This window comes from Lepeophtheirus salmonis, chromosome 14 (genome assembly GCF_016086655.4).
Source record: "Lepeophtheirus salmonis chromosome 14, UVic_Lsal_1.4, whole genome shotgun sequence".
Classification (NCBI taxonomy): domain Eukaryota; kingdom Metazoa; phylum Arthropoda; class Copepoda; order Siphonostomatoida; family Caligidae; genus Lepeophtheirus; species Lepeophtheirus salmonis.
In genome coordinates, this window is record NC_052144.2 from 34,138,031 (window position 1) to 34,155,613 (window position 17,583).

The 17,583-nt window shown below is 29.8% G+C and overlaps 1 protein-coding gene across 1 annotated transcript; it reads right to left on the bottom strand.

Annotated features, from left to right (window-relative positions):
- Positions 1–1,792: 1,792 nt before the first annotated feature.
- On the bottom strand, positions 1,793–17,087 carry LOC121128859 (uncharacterized). Its single transcript, XM_071893252.1, has 33 exons — positions 17,063–17,087; positions 16,762–16,935; positions 16,662–16,685; positions 16,422–16,589; positions 16,340–16,363; positions 16,106–16,276; positions 13,014–13,187; positions 12,914–12,937; positions 12,674–12,841; positions 12,591–12,614; positions 12,357–12,527; positions 11,782–12,069; positions 10,691–10,936; positions 9,261–9,434; positions 9,163–9,186; positions 8,923–9,090; positions 8,839–8,862; positions 8,606–8,776; positions 8,088–8,430; positions 7,460–7,704; positions 6,023–6,196; positions 5,929–5,952; positions 5,689–5,856; positions 5,606–5,629; positions 5,371–5,541; positions 4,844–5,195; positions 4,214–4,480; positions 2,768–2,941; positions 2,675–2,698; positions 2,435–2,602; positions 2,352–2,375; positions 2,119–2,289; positions 1,793–1,943 (listed from the first exon to the last, which is right to left on the bottom strand). The coding sequence occupies exons 1-27, from the start codon at positions 17,085–17,087 to the stop codon at positions 4,426–4,428; spliced, it is 3,798 nt and encodes a 1,265-aa protein (XP_071749353.1). The 3' UTR covers positions 1,793–1,943; positions 2,119–2,289; positions 2,352–2,375; positions 2,435–2,602; positions 2,675–2,698; positions 2,768–2,941; positions 4,214–4,425.
- Between the last annotated feature and the right edge of the window lie 496 nt (positions 17,088–17,583).

Genomic DNA, 17,583 nt, shown 5'->3' on the forward strand with positions numbered 1-17,583 from the left:
CCAAACATTAGCAGTTCGGCCCACATAAACCATAGGTCAAATAATTTTGAGATGCATCAACTGAAGTGGCACACCACTTTGTGGTTCCAAAATCAACTGTAGTACATGAGGCATATGAGACTCCATTGTACATAAAAGGGAAAATACATTTTTGACCTCCAGTTGTGGCACAAGCTAATAATAATAATAATAAAAATATATTATATTTCATTTTTACAGCTTAAAAGATATATCTTTAACATACCAGAGGGAGCTAAAGTCGATTCACCTAAAGAGATTCAAAAATGAATTCAATGAGATCATTTGAAGTAAATGAATAATAGTAATGAACTTACGTGGACAAGTACTACCACAAAGCGCATAGGATGTTACATCACCAGTAGTAGCTACCTGTGTAGCACACCAAAAATTGGATCCGAAATCAATTGTGGTGCACTCGTTATATTCAGAGCCACTATACCTAAATGGAAAGATACACCTACGACCATTGGTTGTGGGACAACCTGGAAATATTCCATGAAGAAAATAATGATTGCACTAATATATCGAAAAGGAGTCTTACCTTTAGGAGTAACCGTTGTTTCAGCTATTATATAATATGAAAATAGAATTAGCATACCCATTTTACGAGTTATGTGTCTTTTCAATCTTACTTGGACATGAAGCAGAACAGTCTCCATAGGTGTTTACCAAACCATTAGATTCGACAGAGGTGGCACACCAATGAACATTTCCATTATCAATCATGGTACATGCACTGTAGGTAATTTCTTCATATACGAACGGAAAAAGACAGACCTGACCATTAGTTGTGGCACATCCTACAAAAAATCAAAAAACCTTCATTTTTTTGACTAATTTTTTCAAAGATGCGTAATCAAACCTCCAGAAGTACTAATAAGTGTTGAGGATGTTATGGCAGGCGTTGTGGTTGTAGTAGTTGTTGTAGTCGTGTTGGGGGTTGTAGTCGTTGTGGTTGTAGTCGTGGTGGTGGTTGTAGATGTGGTGGTGGTTGTAGTTGTGGTGGTGGTTGTAGTCGTGGTGGTGGTTGTAGACGTGGTGGTGGTTGTCGTAGTTGTAGTAGTCGTTGTCGTTGTGGTCGTTGTTGTTGTAGTAGTTGTAGTTGTCGTCGTCGTAGTTGTAGTCGTGGTGGTGGTTGTAGTTGTGGTGGTGGTTGTAGTCGGAGTTGTTGTGGTAGAGACTGTTGATGTAATTGTAGTTATAGGAGGTGCTTTTGTATTGACTTGTTTTGAGATAGGTGCTGCGGTTACTTTGATATCTTAAAAAAAGGTGTCAAAAAAAAAAAAAAAATAAGTCTCACATATGGTATTATTTGAAATTTCAAAAATGTTTAATATTTGATTGAAGTAGCATTTGACTCACACATTAGAAAATTGAAATGATTATTTATTTATTTTAATGTTTGGAGTATTATAGGTTATTATTAATTTTTAAGTAAGAAAAAAAAAATTGGATATCTTTATAAATTAAACATTACTTTAAAACAAAATATAGCCCTTAACCTCGAGTTTTAGTGGTTGCATCAAATATTAAACTTAGTTTTTTATTTGTTGAGTTGTGCAATCCTTTGAATAATCAAATATACTTTACGTATTTACTTTGTGGAATTGTAGTTGTTGTACTTGAGGAAGTTGTTGTACTTGTGGAGGTTGTTGTACTTGTGGAGGTTGTTGTACTTGTGGAGGTTGTTGTACTTGTGGAGGTTGTTGTGGTACTTGTAGATGTAGTTGTTGTGGTACTCGTGGATGTTGTTGTGGATGTTGTTGTTGAAGTTGTTGTAGTACTTGTTGATGTAGTACTTGTAGATGATATTGTAGTACTAGTAGATGTTGTTGTAGTCATTGTGGAGGTTTTTGTTGTGGTAGTGGTTGTAATTATTGTGGTACTTATGGATGTCATCATAGTGGTAGTATCAGGATCAACTAAAATATTGAATTGAAATATATTATTGGTAAGTATTTGGTAGGATTTTTAAATAAAATTGTAACTTAAAATAAATTTAAGTAGATAAATGAAAGAAGAAATCAACATATTTTTCAAGAGTTATTTATATCATCACATGATATATTGTATATTTATTTTGGATAAATATCTTACCTTCGCAGTTACTGTTACATGTTCCATAAGTCGTCATTTCATTTGAAACTGCATTGACAGTTTCAGCACACCAAGGTACTCCATTATTTTCCACAACAGTACATCCTGGATAAGAAACTCCTCCATAGATGAATGGAAAGACACATGGCCTACCATCAAGTGTTGCACAACCTTTTTAAATGAATATTAGTACATATATGTACAAGCAAAAAGTTAGGTTAATAATTACTTACTTGATGGGGCAACTGTAGATTCAACTATATAAAAAAATCGATTTGTAAGAGTCAAAAGATATTGTTATAATACAAAAACATACCTGGACAAGAAGATGTACATAGTCCATAGGTTCTGGTTTCTCCTGATCCATAAACACGAGTTGCACACCACATGGTTGACCCAAAGTCCTCTGTAGTGCAAGTATCATAAGTTTTTCCATTAAACTTGAAAGGGAATACACATCTTTCTCCATTTGTAGTTGGACAGCCTATTTGGCACACATTATGAATTGGATCCATAATATATATACATTTGAATAAAATTATTTAGTTTAGCTTACCATCAGATGTTACAGTTGTTGCGGCTGAAAAAAAAATTAATATAAAAAATTGAATTTCTGTACAAGATCCATTGTAAATATTCTGACAGTTACCTTGACATGAGGATGAACAGTCATCGTATGTTTGATACTCTCCACTGGATGTAACAGACGTTGCACACCAAGGGTTATTTCCATTATCAACTGTAGTACATGCTGAGTAGGTTACTCCACCATATGTAAATGGAAAGACACACTGTTTACCAGATACTGTTGGGCAGCTAGAATCTATAATATATATATATTAATTATTGATGTTACCATATTTTTTAATGACAATTCGTACAAAATTGTGCACTATCTACAGTTTATATGTACATAGCACCATTCATACCTATTGATTTGACTTTCAAAGTTATGAATATGGAAATTTTAGAGTCGATATGTGCTGCGTCTAAATATTTCTGGATTGGGGTTAAATTTTGTATTACCTTTTTTTGTTATAAATAGGAACACATTGGGAGCCCTATTTTTCAAATAATCTGTAACATTCAATAATATTTTATAAATTTCAAAACATACATTCTTACTACCTTTATGCTTGACGGTGGGGACAATGTTCTTGGGACAAAACTCATATTACTCAAAATGTTTTTTTATTAATTTTATTTCTCTCACTGTAAAATAAAACTAACATTAACCTGATCCTAGACCCTACAATGCCTGGATATGTCATCCTTGGAAAATGTATTGTACGAATGTTTGAAGGGGATACTTTTAGATTTTTGGATGAAACAAAATAAGATTTACAGAATCTGGAAAAAGATCATTTCTAAAAACAGCAAACTATGATTGCAACTGCTAGGTTTTGGTAAACTTGCTTTGAAATAATCCTTAGCAACCACTACAAATACTGCTTCCGGAGTTTTAAACCTGTATTTGAGGCAAATATGAATTTTAAAAACAGTTGGATATAGGTCATGGTTTTGGTTGATTGTGTATGAGTCTGTATTATTTCATTTAATAATGTGATTATTTTGATATTGTCTAAAGTATTTTTTTATTTGTTTATGAATGCTTTTTCATCTTTTGATGTACCATCATTTCAGTTTAAACGTAAAATATATTCTGGTTATGAAAAAAAAAAATATATATATATTCTTAAAAGTTTCTACATATTTTTGGAACAATCAAAATTTAACAGGATTTCATGAATATAATCTAAGAGGGACACATCTGTAATTATCATTATAAACAGATGCCCTATTGGTGTTTGATTAGGAAAAAATCAGTAGTCAGATTACCAAATACCAAAAATGTTTATTTTATAACGGAAACTCAATAAAAAATCTTTCAGTTTCCATGTCACATTCTTTTTGGGTATTTTTACCAAGTTCAAATCTGTAGCTCATTTTGTTTTTTGGATTATATCTAATTTTGAGTTTTGTAAGTTATTTTGACACTTTTATTCTGTTTAAGAAGAAAAAACCCTCAGAAATGGAGTACCTTTTCCAAACTTATGTAATTGTTCAAATCGATGAATGGATCATTTCTATTTACCTTGAGGCATTGTAGTTGTTGTACTTTCGGTTGATGTAGTAGTCGTTGTGGATATTGTAGTAGTAGTTGTGACCATTGTTGTGGATGTAGTTGTGGTACTTGTAGATGTAGCTGTGGTACTTGTAGATGTAGTTGTGGTACTTGAAGATACAGTTGTGGTACTTGTGGATGTTGTTACAGTAGACACCGTGGAGTTAATTGTAGTTGCCAAATTATTTCCTTTTGAATTTACTTGTTTTGAGATAGGTGCTGCCGTAACTTTGACATCTTAAAATAGAATTTTGTCACTCATTAATTGCTATAAATTTATTATTAGATCAATATAAGTTACACATATGCCATTATTTGAAATTTCAAAAATGCTTAATATTTGATTGAAGTAGCATTTTACTCACACATAAAATATTCAAATAATTATTTATTCTATTTTAATGTTTCGAGTATTATAGGTTATTATTAATTTTTAAGTAAGAGAAAAAAATTGGATATCTTAATAAATTAAACATTACTTTCAAACAAAATTTAGCCCTTAACCTCGAGTCTTAGTCGTTGCATCAAATATTAGACTTAGTTTTTTATTTGTTGACTTGTGTAATCCTTTGAATAATCAAATATACTTTACGTATTTACTTTGTGGAATTGTAGTTGTTGTACTTGAGGAAGTTGTTGTACTTGTGGAGGTTGTTGTACTTGTAGAAGTTGTTGTACTTGTGGAGGTTGTTGTACTTGTGGAGGTTGTTGTACTTGTAGAGGTTGTTAGAGGTTGTTGTGGTACTTGTAGATGTAGTTGTTGTGGTACTCGTGGATGTTGTTGTGGATGTTGTTGTTGAAGTTGTTGTAGTACTTGTTGATGTAGTACTTGTAGATGATATTGTAGTACTAGTAGATGTTGTTGTAGTAATTGTGGAGGTTTTTGTTGTAGTAGTGGTTGTAATTATTGTGGTACTTATGGATGTCATCATAGTGGTAGTATCAGGATCAACTAAAATATTGAATTGAAATATATTATCGGTAAGTATTTGGTAGGATTTTTAAATAAAATTGTGACTTAAAATAAATTTAAGTAGATAAATGAAAGAAGAAATCAACATATTTTTCAAAAGTTATTTATATCATCACATGATATGTTGTATATTTATTTTGGATAAATATCTTACCTTCGCAGTTACTGTTACAGGTTCCATAAGTCGTCATTTCATTTGAAACTGCATTGACAGTTTCAGCACACCAAGGTACTCCATTATTTTCTACAACAGTACATCCTGGATAAGAAACTCCTCCATAGATGAATGGAAAGACACATGGCCTACCATCAAGTGTTGCACAACCTTTTTAAATGAATATTAGTACATATATGTACAAGCAAAAAAAATAAGTTTAATAATTACTTACTTGATGGGGCAACTGTAGATTCAACTATATAAAAAATTCGATTAGTAAGAGTCAAAAGATATTGTTATAATACAAAAACATACCTGGACAAGAAGATGTACATAGTCCATAGGTTCTGGTTTCTCCTGATCCATAAACACGAGTTGCACACCACATGGTTGACCCAAAGTCCTCTGTTGTGCAAGTATCATAAGTTTTTCCATTAAACTTGAAAGGGAATACACATCTTTCTCCATTTGTAGTTGGACAGCCTATTTAGCACACATTATGAATTGGATCCATAATATATATACATTTGAATAAAATTATTTAGTTTAGCTTACCATCAGATGTTACAGTTGTTGCGGCTGAAAAAAAAAATTAATATAAAAAATTGAATTTCTGTACAAGATCCATTGTAAATATTCTGACAGTTACCTTGACATGAGGAAGAGCAGTCATCGTATGTTTGATACTCTCCACTGGATGTAACAGACGTTGCACACCAAGGGTTATTTCCATTATCAACTGTAGTACATGCTGAGTAGGTTACTCCACCATATGTAAATGGAAAGACACACTGTTTACCAGATACTGTCGGGCAGCTCGATTCTATAATATATATATATTAATTATTGATGTTACCATATTTTTTAATGACAATTCGTACAAAATTGTGCACTATCTACAGTTTATATGTACATAGCACCATTCATACCTATTGATTTGACTTTCAAAGTTATGAATATGGAAATTTTAGAGTCGATATGTGCTGCGTCTATATATTTCTGGATTGGGGTTAAATTTTGTATTACCTTTTTTTGTTATAAATAGGAACACATTGGGAGCCCTACTTTTCAAATAATCTGTAACATTCAATAATATTTTATAAATTTCAAAACATACATTCTTACTACCTTTATGCTTGACGGTGGGGACAATGTTCTTGGGACAAAACTCATATTACTCAAAATATTTTTTTATTAATTTTATTTCTCTCACTGTAAAATAAAACTAACATTAACCTGATCCTAGCCCCTACAATGCCTGGATATATCACCCTTGGAAAATGTATTGTACGAATGTTTGAAGGGGACTTTTAGATTTTTGAATGAAACAAAATAAAATTTACAGAATAAAAGAAAAAACAGCAAACTATGATTGCAAGTGCAAGGTTTTGGTAAACTTGCTTTGAAATAATCGTTAGCAACCACTACAAATACTGCATTCGGAGTTTTAAACCTGTATTTGAGGCATATATGAATTTTAAAAAAGTAGGATGAAGGTCATTGTTTTGGTTGATTTGAGTCTGTATTATTTCATTTAATAATGTGATTATATTACATATTATTTTGATATTGTCTATTTAGTTTTTTTATTTGTTTATGAATGCTTTTTATTGTTTGATGTACCATCATTTCAGTTTAAAAGTAAAACATATTCTGGCTATGAAAAAAAAAAAAATATATATATTCCTAAAAGTTTCTACATATTTTTGGAACAATCAAAATTTAACAGGATTTCATTAATATAATCTAAGAGGGACACATCTGTCAATATCATTATAAACAGATGCCCTATTGGTGTTTGATTAGGAAAAAATCAGTAGTCAGATTACCAAATACCAAAAATGTTTATTTTATAACGGAAACTCAATAAAAAACCTTTCAATTTCCATGTCACATTCTTTTTGGGTATTTTTACGAAGTTCAAATCTGTAGCTCATTTTGTTTTTTGGATTATATCTAATTTTGAGTTTTGTAAGTTATTTTGACACTTTTATTCTGTTTAAGAAGAAAAACCCCCTCAGAAATGGAGTACCTTTTCCAAACTTATGTAATTGTTCAAATCGATGAATGGATCATTTCTATTTACCTTGAGGCATTGTAGTTGTTGTACTTTCGGTTGATGTAGTAGTCGTTGTGGATATTGTTATAGTAGTTGTGACCATTGTTGTGGATGTAGTTGTGGTACTTGTAGATGTAGTTGTGGTACTTGAAGATACAGTTGTGGTACTTGTGGATGTTGTTACAGTAGACACCGTGGAGTTAATTGTAGTTGCCAAATTATTTCCTTTTGAATTTACTTGTTTTGAGATAGGTGCTGCCGTAACTTTGACATCTTAAAATAGAATTTTGTCACTCATTAATTGCTATAAATTTATTATCAGATCAATATAAGTTACACATATGCCATTATTTGAAATTTCAAAAATGCTTAATATTTGATTGAAGTAGCATTTTACTCACACATAAAATATTCAAATAATTATTTATTCTATTTTAATGTTTCGAGTATTATAGGTTATTATTAATTTTTAAGTAAGAGAAAAAAATTGGATATCTTAATAAATTAAACATTACTTTCAAACAAAATTTAGCCCTTAACCTCGAGTCTTAGTCGTTGCATCAAATATTAGACTTAGTTTTTATTTGTTGACTTGTGTAATCCAAATAAAATTTGAATAATCAAATATACTTTACGTATTTACTTAACCTCGAGTTTTTGTGGAATTGTAGTTGTTGTACTTGAGGAAGTTGTTGTACTTGTGGAGGTTGTTGTACTTGTAGAAGTTGTTGTACTTGTGGAGGTTGTTGTACTTGTAGAGGTTGTTGTACTTGTAGAGGTTGTTGTGGTACTTGTAGATGTAGTTGTTGTGGTACTCGTGGATGTTGTTGTGGATGTTGTTGTTGAAGTTGTTGTAGTACTTGTTGATGTAGTACTTGTAGATGATATTGTAGTACTAGTAGATGTTGTTGTAGTAATTGTGGAGGTTTTTGTTGTAGTAGTGGTTGTAATTATTGTGGTACTTATGGATGTCATCATAGTGGTAGTATCAGGATCAACTAAAATATTGAATTGAAATATATTATCGGTAAGTATTTGGTAGGATTTTTAAATAAAATTGTAACTTAAAATAAATTTAAGTAGATAAATGAAAGAAGAAATCAACATATTTTTCAAAAGTTATTTATATCATCACATGATATGTTGTATATTTATTTTGGATAAATATCTTACCTTCGCAGTTACTGTTACATGTTCCATAAGTCGTCATTTCATTTGAAACTGCATTGACAGTTTCAGCACACCAAGGTACTCCATTATTTTCTACAACAGTACATCCTGGATAAGAAACTCCTCCATAGATGAATGGAAAGACACATGGCCTACCATCAAGTGTTGCACAACCTTTTAAATGAATATTAGTACATATATGTACAAGCAAAAAAATAAGTTTAATAATTACTTACTTGATGGGGCAACTGTAGATTCAACTATATAAAAAAATTCGATTAGTAAGAGTCAAAAGATATTGTTATAATACAAAAACATACCTGGACAAGAAGATGTACATAGTCCATAGGTTCTGGTTTCTCCTGATCCATAAACACGAGTTGCACACCACATGGTTGACCCAAAGTCCTCTGTTGTGCAAGTATCATAAGTTTTTCCATTAAACTTGAAAGGGAATACACATCTTTCTCCATTTGTAGTTGGACAGCCTATTTAGCACACATTATGAATTGGATCCATAATATATATACATTTGAATAAAATTATTTAGTTTAGCTTACCATCAGATGTTACAGTTGTTGCGGCTGAAAAAAAAAAAAAATTAATATTAAAAATTGAATTTCTGTACAAGATCCATTGTAAATATTCTGACAGTTACCTTGACATGAGGAAGAGCAGTCATCGTATGTTTGATACTCTCCACTGGATGTAACAGACGTTGCACACCAAGGGTTATTTCCATTATCAACTGTAGTACATGCTGAGTAGGTTACTCCACCATATGTAAATGGAAAGACACACTGTTTACCAGATACTGTCGGGCAGCTCGATTCTATAATATATATATATTAATTATTGATGTTACCATATTTTTTAATGACAATTCGTACAAAATTGTGCACTATCTACAGTTTATATGTACATAGCACCATTCATACCTATTGATTTGACTTTCAAAGTTATGAATATGGAAATTTTAGAGTCGATATGTGCTGCGTCTATATATTTCTGGATTGGGGTTAAATTTTGTATTACCTTTTTTTGTTATAAATAGGAACACATTGGGAGCCCTTTTTTTCAAATATTCTGTAACATTCAATAATATTTTATAAATTTCAAAACATACATTCTTACTACCTTTATGCTTGACGGTGGGGACAATGTTCTTGGGACAAAACTCATATTACTCAAAATATTTTTTTATTAATTTTATTTCTCTCACTGTAAAATAAAACTACCATTAACCTGATCCTAGCCCCTACAATGCCTGGATATATCACCCTTGGAAAATGTATTCTACGAATGTTTGAAGGGGATAGATTTTTGAATGAAACAAAATAAAATTTACAGATAATAAAAAAACAGCAAACTATGATTGCAAGTGCAAGGTTTTGGTAAACTTGCTTTGAAATAATCGTTGGCAACCACTACAAATACTGCATTCGGAGTTTTAAACCTGTATTTGAGGCATATATGAATTTAAAAAAAAGTAGGATGAAGGTCATTGTTTTGGTTGATTTGAGTCTGTATTATTTCATTTAATAATGTGATTATATTACATATTATTTTGATATTGTCTATTTAGTTTTTTTATTTGTTTATGTATGCTTTTTTATTGTTTGATGTACCATCATTTCAGTTTAAAAGTAAAACATATTCGGCTATTAAAAAAAAAAAATATATATATTCCTAAAAGTTTATACATATTTTTGGAACAATCAAAATTTAACATAATTTTATGAATATAATCTAAGAGGGACACATCTGTCAATATCATTATAAACAGATGCCCTATTGGTGTTTGATTAGGAAAAAATCAGTAGTCAGATTACCAAATACCAAAAATGTTTATTTTATAACGGAAACTCAATAAAAAACCTTTCAATTTCCATGTCACATTCTTTTTGGGTATTTTTACGAAGTTCAAATCTGTAGCTCATTTTGTTTTTTGGATTATATCTAATTTTGAGTTTTGTAAGTTATTTTGACACTTTTATTCTGTTTAAGAAGAAAAAACCCTCAGAAATGGAGTACCTTTTCCAAACTTATGTAATTGTTCAAATCGATGAATTGATCATTTCTATTTACCTTGAGGCATTGTAGTTGTTGTACTTTCGGTTGATGTAGTAGTCGTTGTGGATATTGTAGTAGCAGTTGTGACCATTGTTGTGGATGTAGTTGTGGTACTTGTAGATGTAGTTGTGGTACTTGAAGATACAGTTGTGGTACTTGTGGATGTTGTTACAGTAGACACCGTGGAGTTAATTGTAGTTGCCAAATTATTTCCTTTTGAATTTACTTGTTTTGAGATAGGTGCTGCCGTAACTTTGACATCTTAAAATAGAATTTTGTCACTCATTAATTGCTATAAATTTATTATTAGATCAATATAAGTTACACATATGCTATTATTTTATAATTTCAAAAATGCTTAATATTTGATTGAAGTAGCATTTTACTCACACATAAAATATTCAAATAATTATTTATTCTATTTTAATGTTTCGAGTATTATAGGTTATTATTAATTTTTAAGTTAGGAAAAAAATAAAACGGATATCCACAGGGTTCAGAAGCAAAACATAGACTGTTAATAAATCCTAATTAGGTAATTAAAAAAACGAGGTTTTTTGATTTTCCCCTACATATTACGAATCTCCTGTCTTTTTTGCTTAAGTAAATAAATATAAACATTTTTCCAATCTTTCATCATGATTGAAAAAGAAACAAAGAGGCACAGGATCTCAGACCTTCTAGATGCCAAAATTGAGGCGGCAGAGATTATGGACATTGTAAAATGCTCCAGAAACCTCATTTTCGAGGTAGTCAAGATGAAAAAGTATGTAAAAGACATCTCAGGGAAAGAAGGTAGGGGGGGGGGGCACAACTTAAAAAGGGATTCTGAGCTTCTGGGGACCTGAAGAAGAAGATCAAGGAGGACAAGGGTTGTGTCTCAAAGTTAAAAAAAAAATCACAAATAAAATTAATGTCATTTATCTCTAATCCGTCATTTAGTCCACGTTTTGTTCCCGAACCCTTTACATAAATTTTACTTTACTTTCAAACAAAATTTAGCACTTAACCTTGAGTTTTAGTAGTTGCATCAAATATTAAACTTAGTTTTTTATTTGTTGAGTTGTGCAATCCTTTGAATAATCAAATATACTATACGTATTTACTTTGTGGAATTGTAGTTGTTGTACTTGTGGAGGTTGTTGTACTTGTGGAGGATGTTGTAGTTGTGGAGGTTGTTGTACTTGTGGAGGTTGTACTTGTGGAGGTTTGTGGAGGTTGTTGTACTTGTGGAGGTTGTTGTACTTGTGGAGGTTGTTGTACTTGTGGAGGTTGTTGTACTTGTGGAGGTTGTTGTACTTGTGGAGGTTGTTGTACTTGTGGAGGTTGTTGTGGTACTTGTAGATGTAGTTGTTGTGGTACTCGTGGATGTTGTTGTTGAAGTTGTTGTAGTACTTGTAGATGATATTGTAGTACTAGTAGATGTTGTTGTAGTCATTGTGGTGGTAGTGGTTGTAATTATTGTGGTACTTATGGATGTCATCATAGTGGTAGTATCAGGATCAACTAAAATATTGAATTGAAATATATTATTGGTAAGTATTTGGTAGGATTTTTAAATAAAATTGTAACTTAAAATAAATTTAAGTAGATAAATAAAAGAAGAAATCAACATATTTTTCAAAAGTTATTTATATCATCACATGATATGTTGTATATTTATTTTGGATAAATATCTTACCTTCGCAGTTACTGTTACATGTTCCATAAGTCGTCATTTCATTTGAAACTGCATTGACAGTTTCAGCACACCAAGGTACTCCATTATTTTCTACAACAGTACATCCTGGATAAGAAACTCCTCCATAGATGAATGGAAAGACACATGGCCTACCATCAAGTGTTGCACAACCTTTTTCAATGAATATTAGTACATATATGTACAAGCAAAAAGTTAAGTTTAATAATTACTTACTTGATGGGGCAACTGTAGATTCAACTATATAAAAAAATCGATTTGTAAGAGTCAAAAGATATTGTTATAATACAAAAACATACCTGGACAAGAAGATGTACATATTCCGTAGGTTCTGGTTTCTCCTGATCCATAAACTTGAGTTGCACACCACATGGTTGACCCAAAGTCCTCTGTTGTGCAAGCATCATATGTTTTTCCATTATACTTGAATGGAAATACACATCTTTCCCCATTTGTAGTTGGACAGCCTATTTGGCACACATTATGAATTGGATCCATAATATATATACATTTGAATAAAATTATTTAGTTTAGCTTACCATCAGATGTTACAGTTGTTGCGGCTGAAAAAAAAAATTAATATAAAAATTAAAAATTGAATTTCTGTACAAGATCCATTGTAAATATTCTGACAGTTACCTTGACATGAGGATGAACAGTCATCGTATGTTTGATACTCTCCGCTGGATGTAACAGACGTTGCACACCAAGGGTTATTTCCATTATCAACTGTTGTACATGCTGTGTAGGTCACTCCACCATATGTAAATGGAAAGACACACTGTTTACCAGATACTGTTGGGCAGCTCTGGACTTAAATATAAGTGTATGAATTTTAATTCTATAGTGATCATTTTTTGATTTTTTAATTTTATTTTTCCTAGTCATCAAATGAACAAATGTTCTTTACTGATAACACTAGTTTACACGAATTTTACGATTTTAAATTTTTCAAATTCCGTATTCAATTTTTATAGATACTCTCATTCAAATTATTAGTTTATAATTTTTTTCCGTATCTAATCTGGTTTTTGATAATTTTCTATGTGAACTTTTGTTATATTTTTACTTTCTGTATAGGTTTAAGCCAACGTTTGTGTACGAAAAAAATCAGTTATCAGTATTAAAATGTAATTTTTCTGTACAAAATTTTATTTTTAATTTCTATATGTGCTTATTTTTTATATGCAATCATTCAATTATTATCAAATGTGCTTTTATACGTTAAAAAACATTATACTTTAATGTTTTTCTTTAAAAAAGAATACAACCACGTACTTTCAATTTTCTTACGTTTGCAATTTAAATAATTTAATTTTCATTTATAATGGAGCATTTGGTATGAAAATATCCAGTTTTACAGTAATATTGATTTGTTTTGGTTTTTGATTGTGAGAATAATCTATAAGAGGTTCAGTTAATTATACATAAAAGCTCTATTATTTACCTATTTATATTCGGATTTTTTATTACAATATAAATATTTCTAAATTTCACAAGGGAAGGATAAGAATAGGAAAAAATATATTTCTGGGTTCTATAACATTCGTAGTCATAAGATTTTCTTTAACTTTATTTATTTATTCTCTTGAATGTACTTTTAATGAGTATACTAATTTATTATTTTTAAAAGCTTTTAAAATTTGTTATGCTTCTATTTTGTATGAGATTTCCAAATCAATGTATTGTCCTGGATGTAAAACAAATCATCCGGAAATAAATAAAAAAACATAAACAACTGTAGAATACATCTATTATGATGACATCTTATCGAATTTAAAGAAGAGATAAATAGATTATGTAAAAAGGCTCACAAATGGTAAGGCCCATTAGACATTTTATTTAAATACGTATTTCTATTATTAAATATTAAAGGTGTGGAAGGAGACTCTTTGCAATCAAAAGTGATATATGTATATAATATTTTTATGTGCCATTTCTAAATACCCTATCCTCCACCACTACTCAGCAAATGTAGGTGGAAGACTTAGAAAATATATTTTTTAAAGAAAAATACAAATTTACACAAATATTTAACAAAGCAAATGATAAATGCTCTTTGTATTCTTACAAAATTTCGTTAGATAATCAAATTATCATGTTAGGCAAAGTAATAAGTCAAAAAACTTTTATCCAAATTTTGAGAAAAATATTTATGATTAATTTAGTGGGGGTAGTTTGTTTTGACAACTAATATAATGGATTATTTTTTCTGTTCCATCGCTTGATATTGTGTTTAATGTAAATGTTTTTCTTGGAATGTTTAAAATTCCATCTCTAAACTTAGATAAATTTCTGTTTAATAAAATAAAATCAATTTGTAACTGAAAAATAACTCTGAGTAGCCAATACTCTTTTTTGAAAAAAAACCCCTTTAACTATGAATGTTTAAATGAACGTTTTTGCTTAACAAACAGTTAAAAAATCAAGGCTTATTCCTTGTTAAACAAAAATGTTTAAATAACATTGTAATTTATTATTTAAATTACATTTTCTCAGTATTGGATAATTAGATATAAAATATATGAAGAAAAAAAAATTTAATCTGTAAACTAAAATTTATCAATAATTTAATTATTTTTGTCTCACTCAAATGCTAACTTTAGTCTAAGCAAGGGTAAAAATACTCCAAAATTTAATATGAAAATTTTAGAAAACTGAATTGAATACGAAAAAATTAATTAGAGATTCATAAATGAATAAACCAAGTACTATTATAATGATGTATTGGATTTAAGATTTTTGAGTTCCCATGTGTTGTCAACATATTTTCAAAATTATATATCGTTTAAATAAAAATGGATTTTATTCAATATATTATTGTTTTTCAATCTATTTTTGTACTCATAAATAACGTGTTGTTGTTGTCTGTCAAGGATTCAAATAACGAATTTATTTCTATTTTTTTTGAGAAATTCATATATATCCTACTTTTATTTAAACTAATTGCAATTGAATGATGTTGAATTAAAAAATATATTGTAGATTATTATTATAAATTTACTACTGTTCATTGGGAGAAATCAACGTAATTCTTATGTTTAACTTAGTTATTTCCTTTCATTAGGAAAAATATTTCTTTTTCTACTAAAAGTATAAATTAAAGAAACTTCTTTTTGATCACTTAAGATTTTAGGCATGAATTATTATCACCCAAATTAAAAAAATGAACTTGATGTTTAAACATACGTGAATTGTGTGTCTTACTATTTGAAGTATACCATAATTAAATAAAAATGAAATTTTGAACTATAAGACATAATTTTATTTCGTTCCATATAATGGCAAAATGATAATAATGATCATTAAATACGTTCCCTAATCTAAATTTTTAATATATTAAAAAGTGTCAAAAGTTCATTTTTCCCCCTAAGCTTTTTTTTTGTTAAATTTATATGTTATATTTCTTGTCACTTTAAAAAAAGAAATAAATCCAAGCAATAGCCAAAAAGCTTTAAAAATATATATATAATAAAAACTTACATGTTGAACCTTCAGTGACGATTGTGGTTGAAATAGAAGTTGGTGCTTTTGTTGTTGGGTCCACTATTTGATTCATTAGTTTTTGTAAGCGAAAATATAATAAAATTTAACAAAAGTGACATAAAGTTATGAAAACACAAATATTTTCTATAATTAAATTTTTATATGGAGCTCAAAGAAAATATTGTGAAATAGAAAATAAAAAGAAATTCCATGAAATATTGAACACCTTTGGAAAAACACCTTACCTTCGCAGTTACTGTTACAGGTTCCATAAGTCGTCATTTCATTTGAAACTGCATTGACAGTTTCAGCACACCAAGGTACTCCATTATTTTCTACAACAGTACATCCTGGATAAGAAACTCCTCCATAGATGAATGGAAAGACACATGGCCTACCATCAAGTGTTGCACAACCTTTTTCAATGAATATTAGTACATATATGTACAAGCAAAAAGTTAAGTTTAATAATTACTTACTTGATGGGGCAACTGTAGATTCAACTATATGAAAAAATCGATTTGTAAGAGTCAAAAGATATTGTTATACTACAAAACATACCTGGACAAGAAGAGGTACATAGTCCATAGGTTCTGGTTTCTCCTGATCCATAAACTTGAGTTGCACACCACATAGTTGACCCAAAGTCCTCTGTTGTACAAGCATCATATGTTTTCCCATTGTACTTGAATGGGAATACACATCTTTCTCCATTTGTAGTTGGACAGCCTATTTAGCACACATTATGAATTGGATCCATAATATATATACATTTGAATAAAATTATTTAGTTTAGCTTACCATCAGATGTTACAGTTGTTGCGGCTGAAAAAAAAAATTAATATAAAAATTAAAAATTGAATTTCTGTACAAGATCCATTGTAAATATCCTGACAGTTACCTTGACATGAGGAAGAGCAGTCATCGTATGTTTGATACTCTCCACTGGATGTTACAGACGTTGCACACCAAGGGTTATTTCCATTATCAACTGTAGTACATGCTGAGTAGGTTACTCCACCATATGTAAATGGAAAGACGCACTGTTTACCAGATAATGTTGGGCAGCTTGAATCTATAAAATATACACTTCAATGATTGATCTAGATATATTTTGTAATGACAAATCATATAAAATTGAGCACTATGTACTCTATGTAAGTACAACAATCCCAATTTTCTTATTGTGACACAAGTCATACCTACTGATATGACTGTGACAGCCATAAAAGTATACAATACTAATAGTTTTTCCATATTTTTGATCTTTTCTCTTCGGTTCCAATATTAAAGTGATAGATAATTCTAAATTTTTTTATTTAATATATGTAGATTCTTCGACTTAAATGAACCCTTTTATATATTTTCAAGGCTATAAACAACAGTTGAATCACATCTAACACCTATATTTATCTAATTTATCAATTTTTTATTGAATATTAATGGTTTTTATTACATTTTGTACTATCTTTAATTCTTTATAACTACTATTTATCTATAGAATGTAATATTTTATTATTGAACTGCCATTATATTCAATTTTAAAAGGATAATAATTAATAGGCTTGTTCATGTAGCACACACTTTTAGTTAATAAATTTATAGTCAATCTCTGCAACAAGTACTGAATTGACGGACGCTATGGTGCTTGGGACAAAAAATAAATTATACTTAGTTATGATTAACTTTAAATATTTATTATCTTAGTATCAAAATACAATGA

Excerpts from the sequence above, each read along its gene's own strand:
- LOC121128859 (XM_071893252.1), bottom strand. The coding sequence starts at position 17,087 with ATGGCTGTCACAGTCATATCAGTAG. Across the intron at positions 16,277-16,339 it reads ATCTACAGTTGCCCCATCAA|GTTGTGCAACACTTGATGGT; the intron begins GTAAGTAATTAT and ends TCATTGAAAAAG. Across the intron at positions 9,091-9,162 it reads AACAACTGTAACATCTGATG|GCTGTCCAACTACAAATGGA; the intron begins GTAAGCTAAACT and ends TGTGCTAAATAG.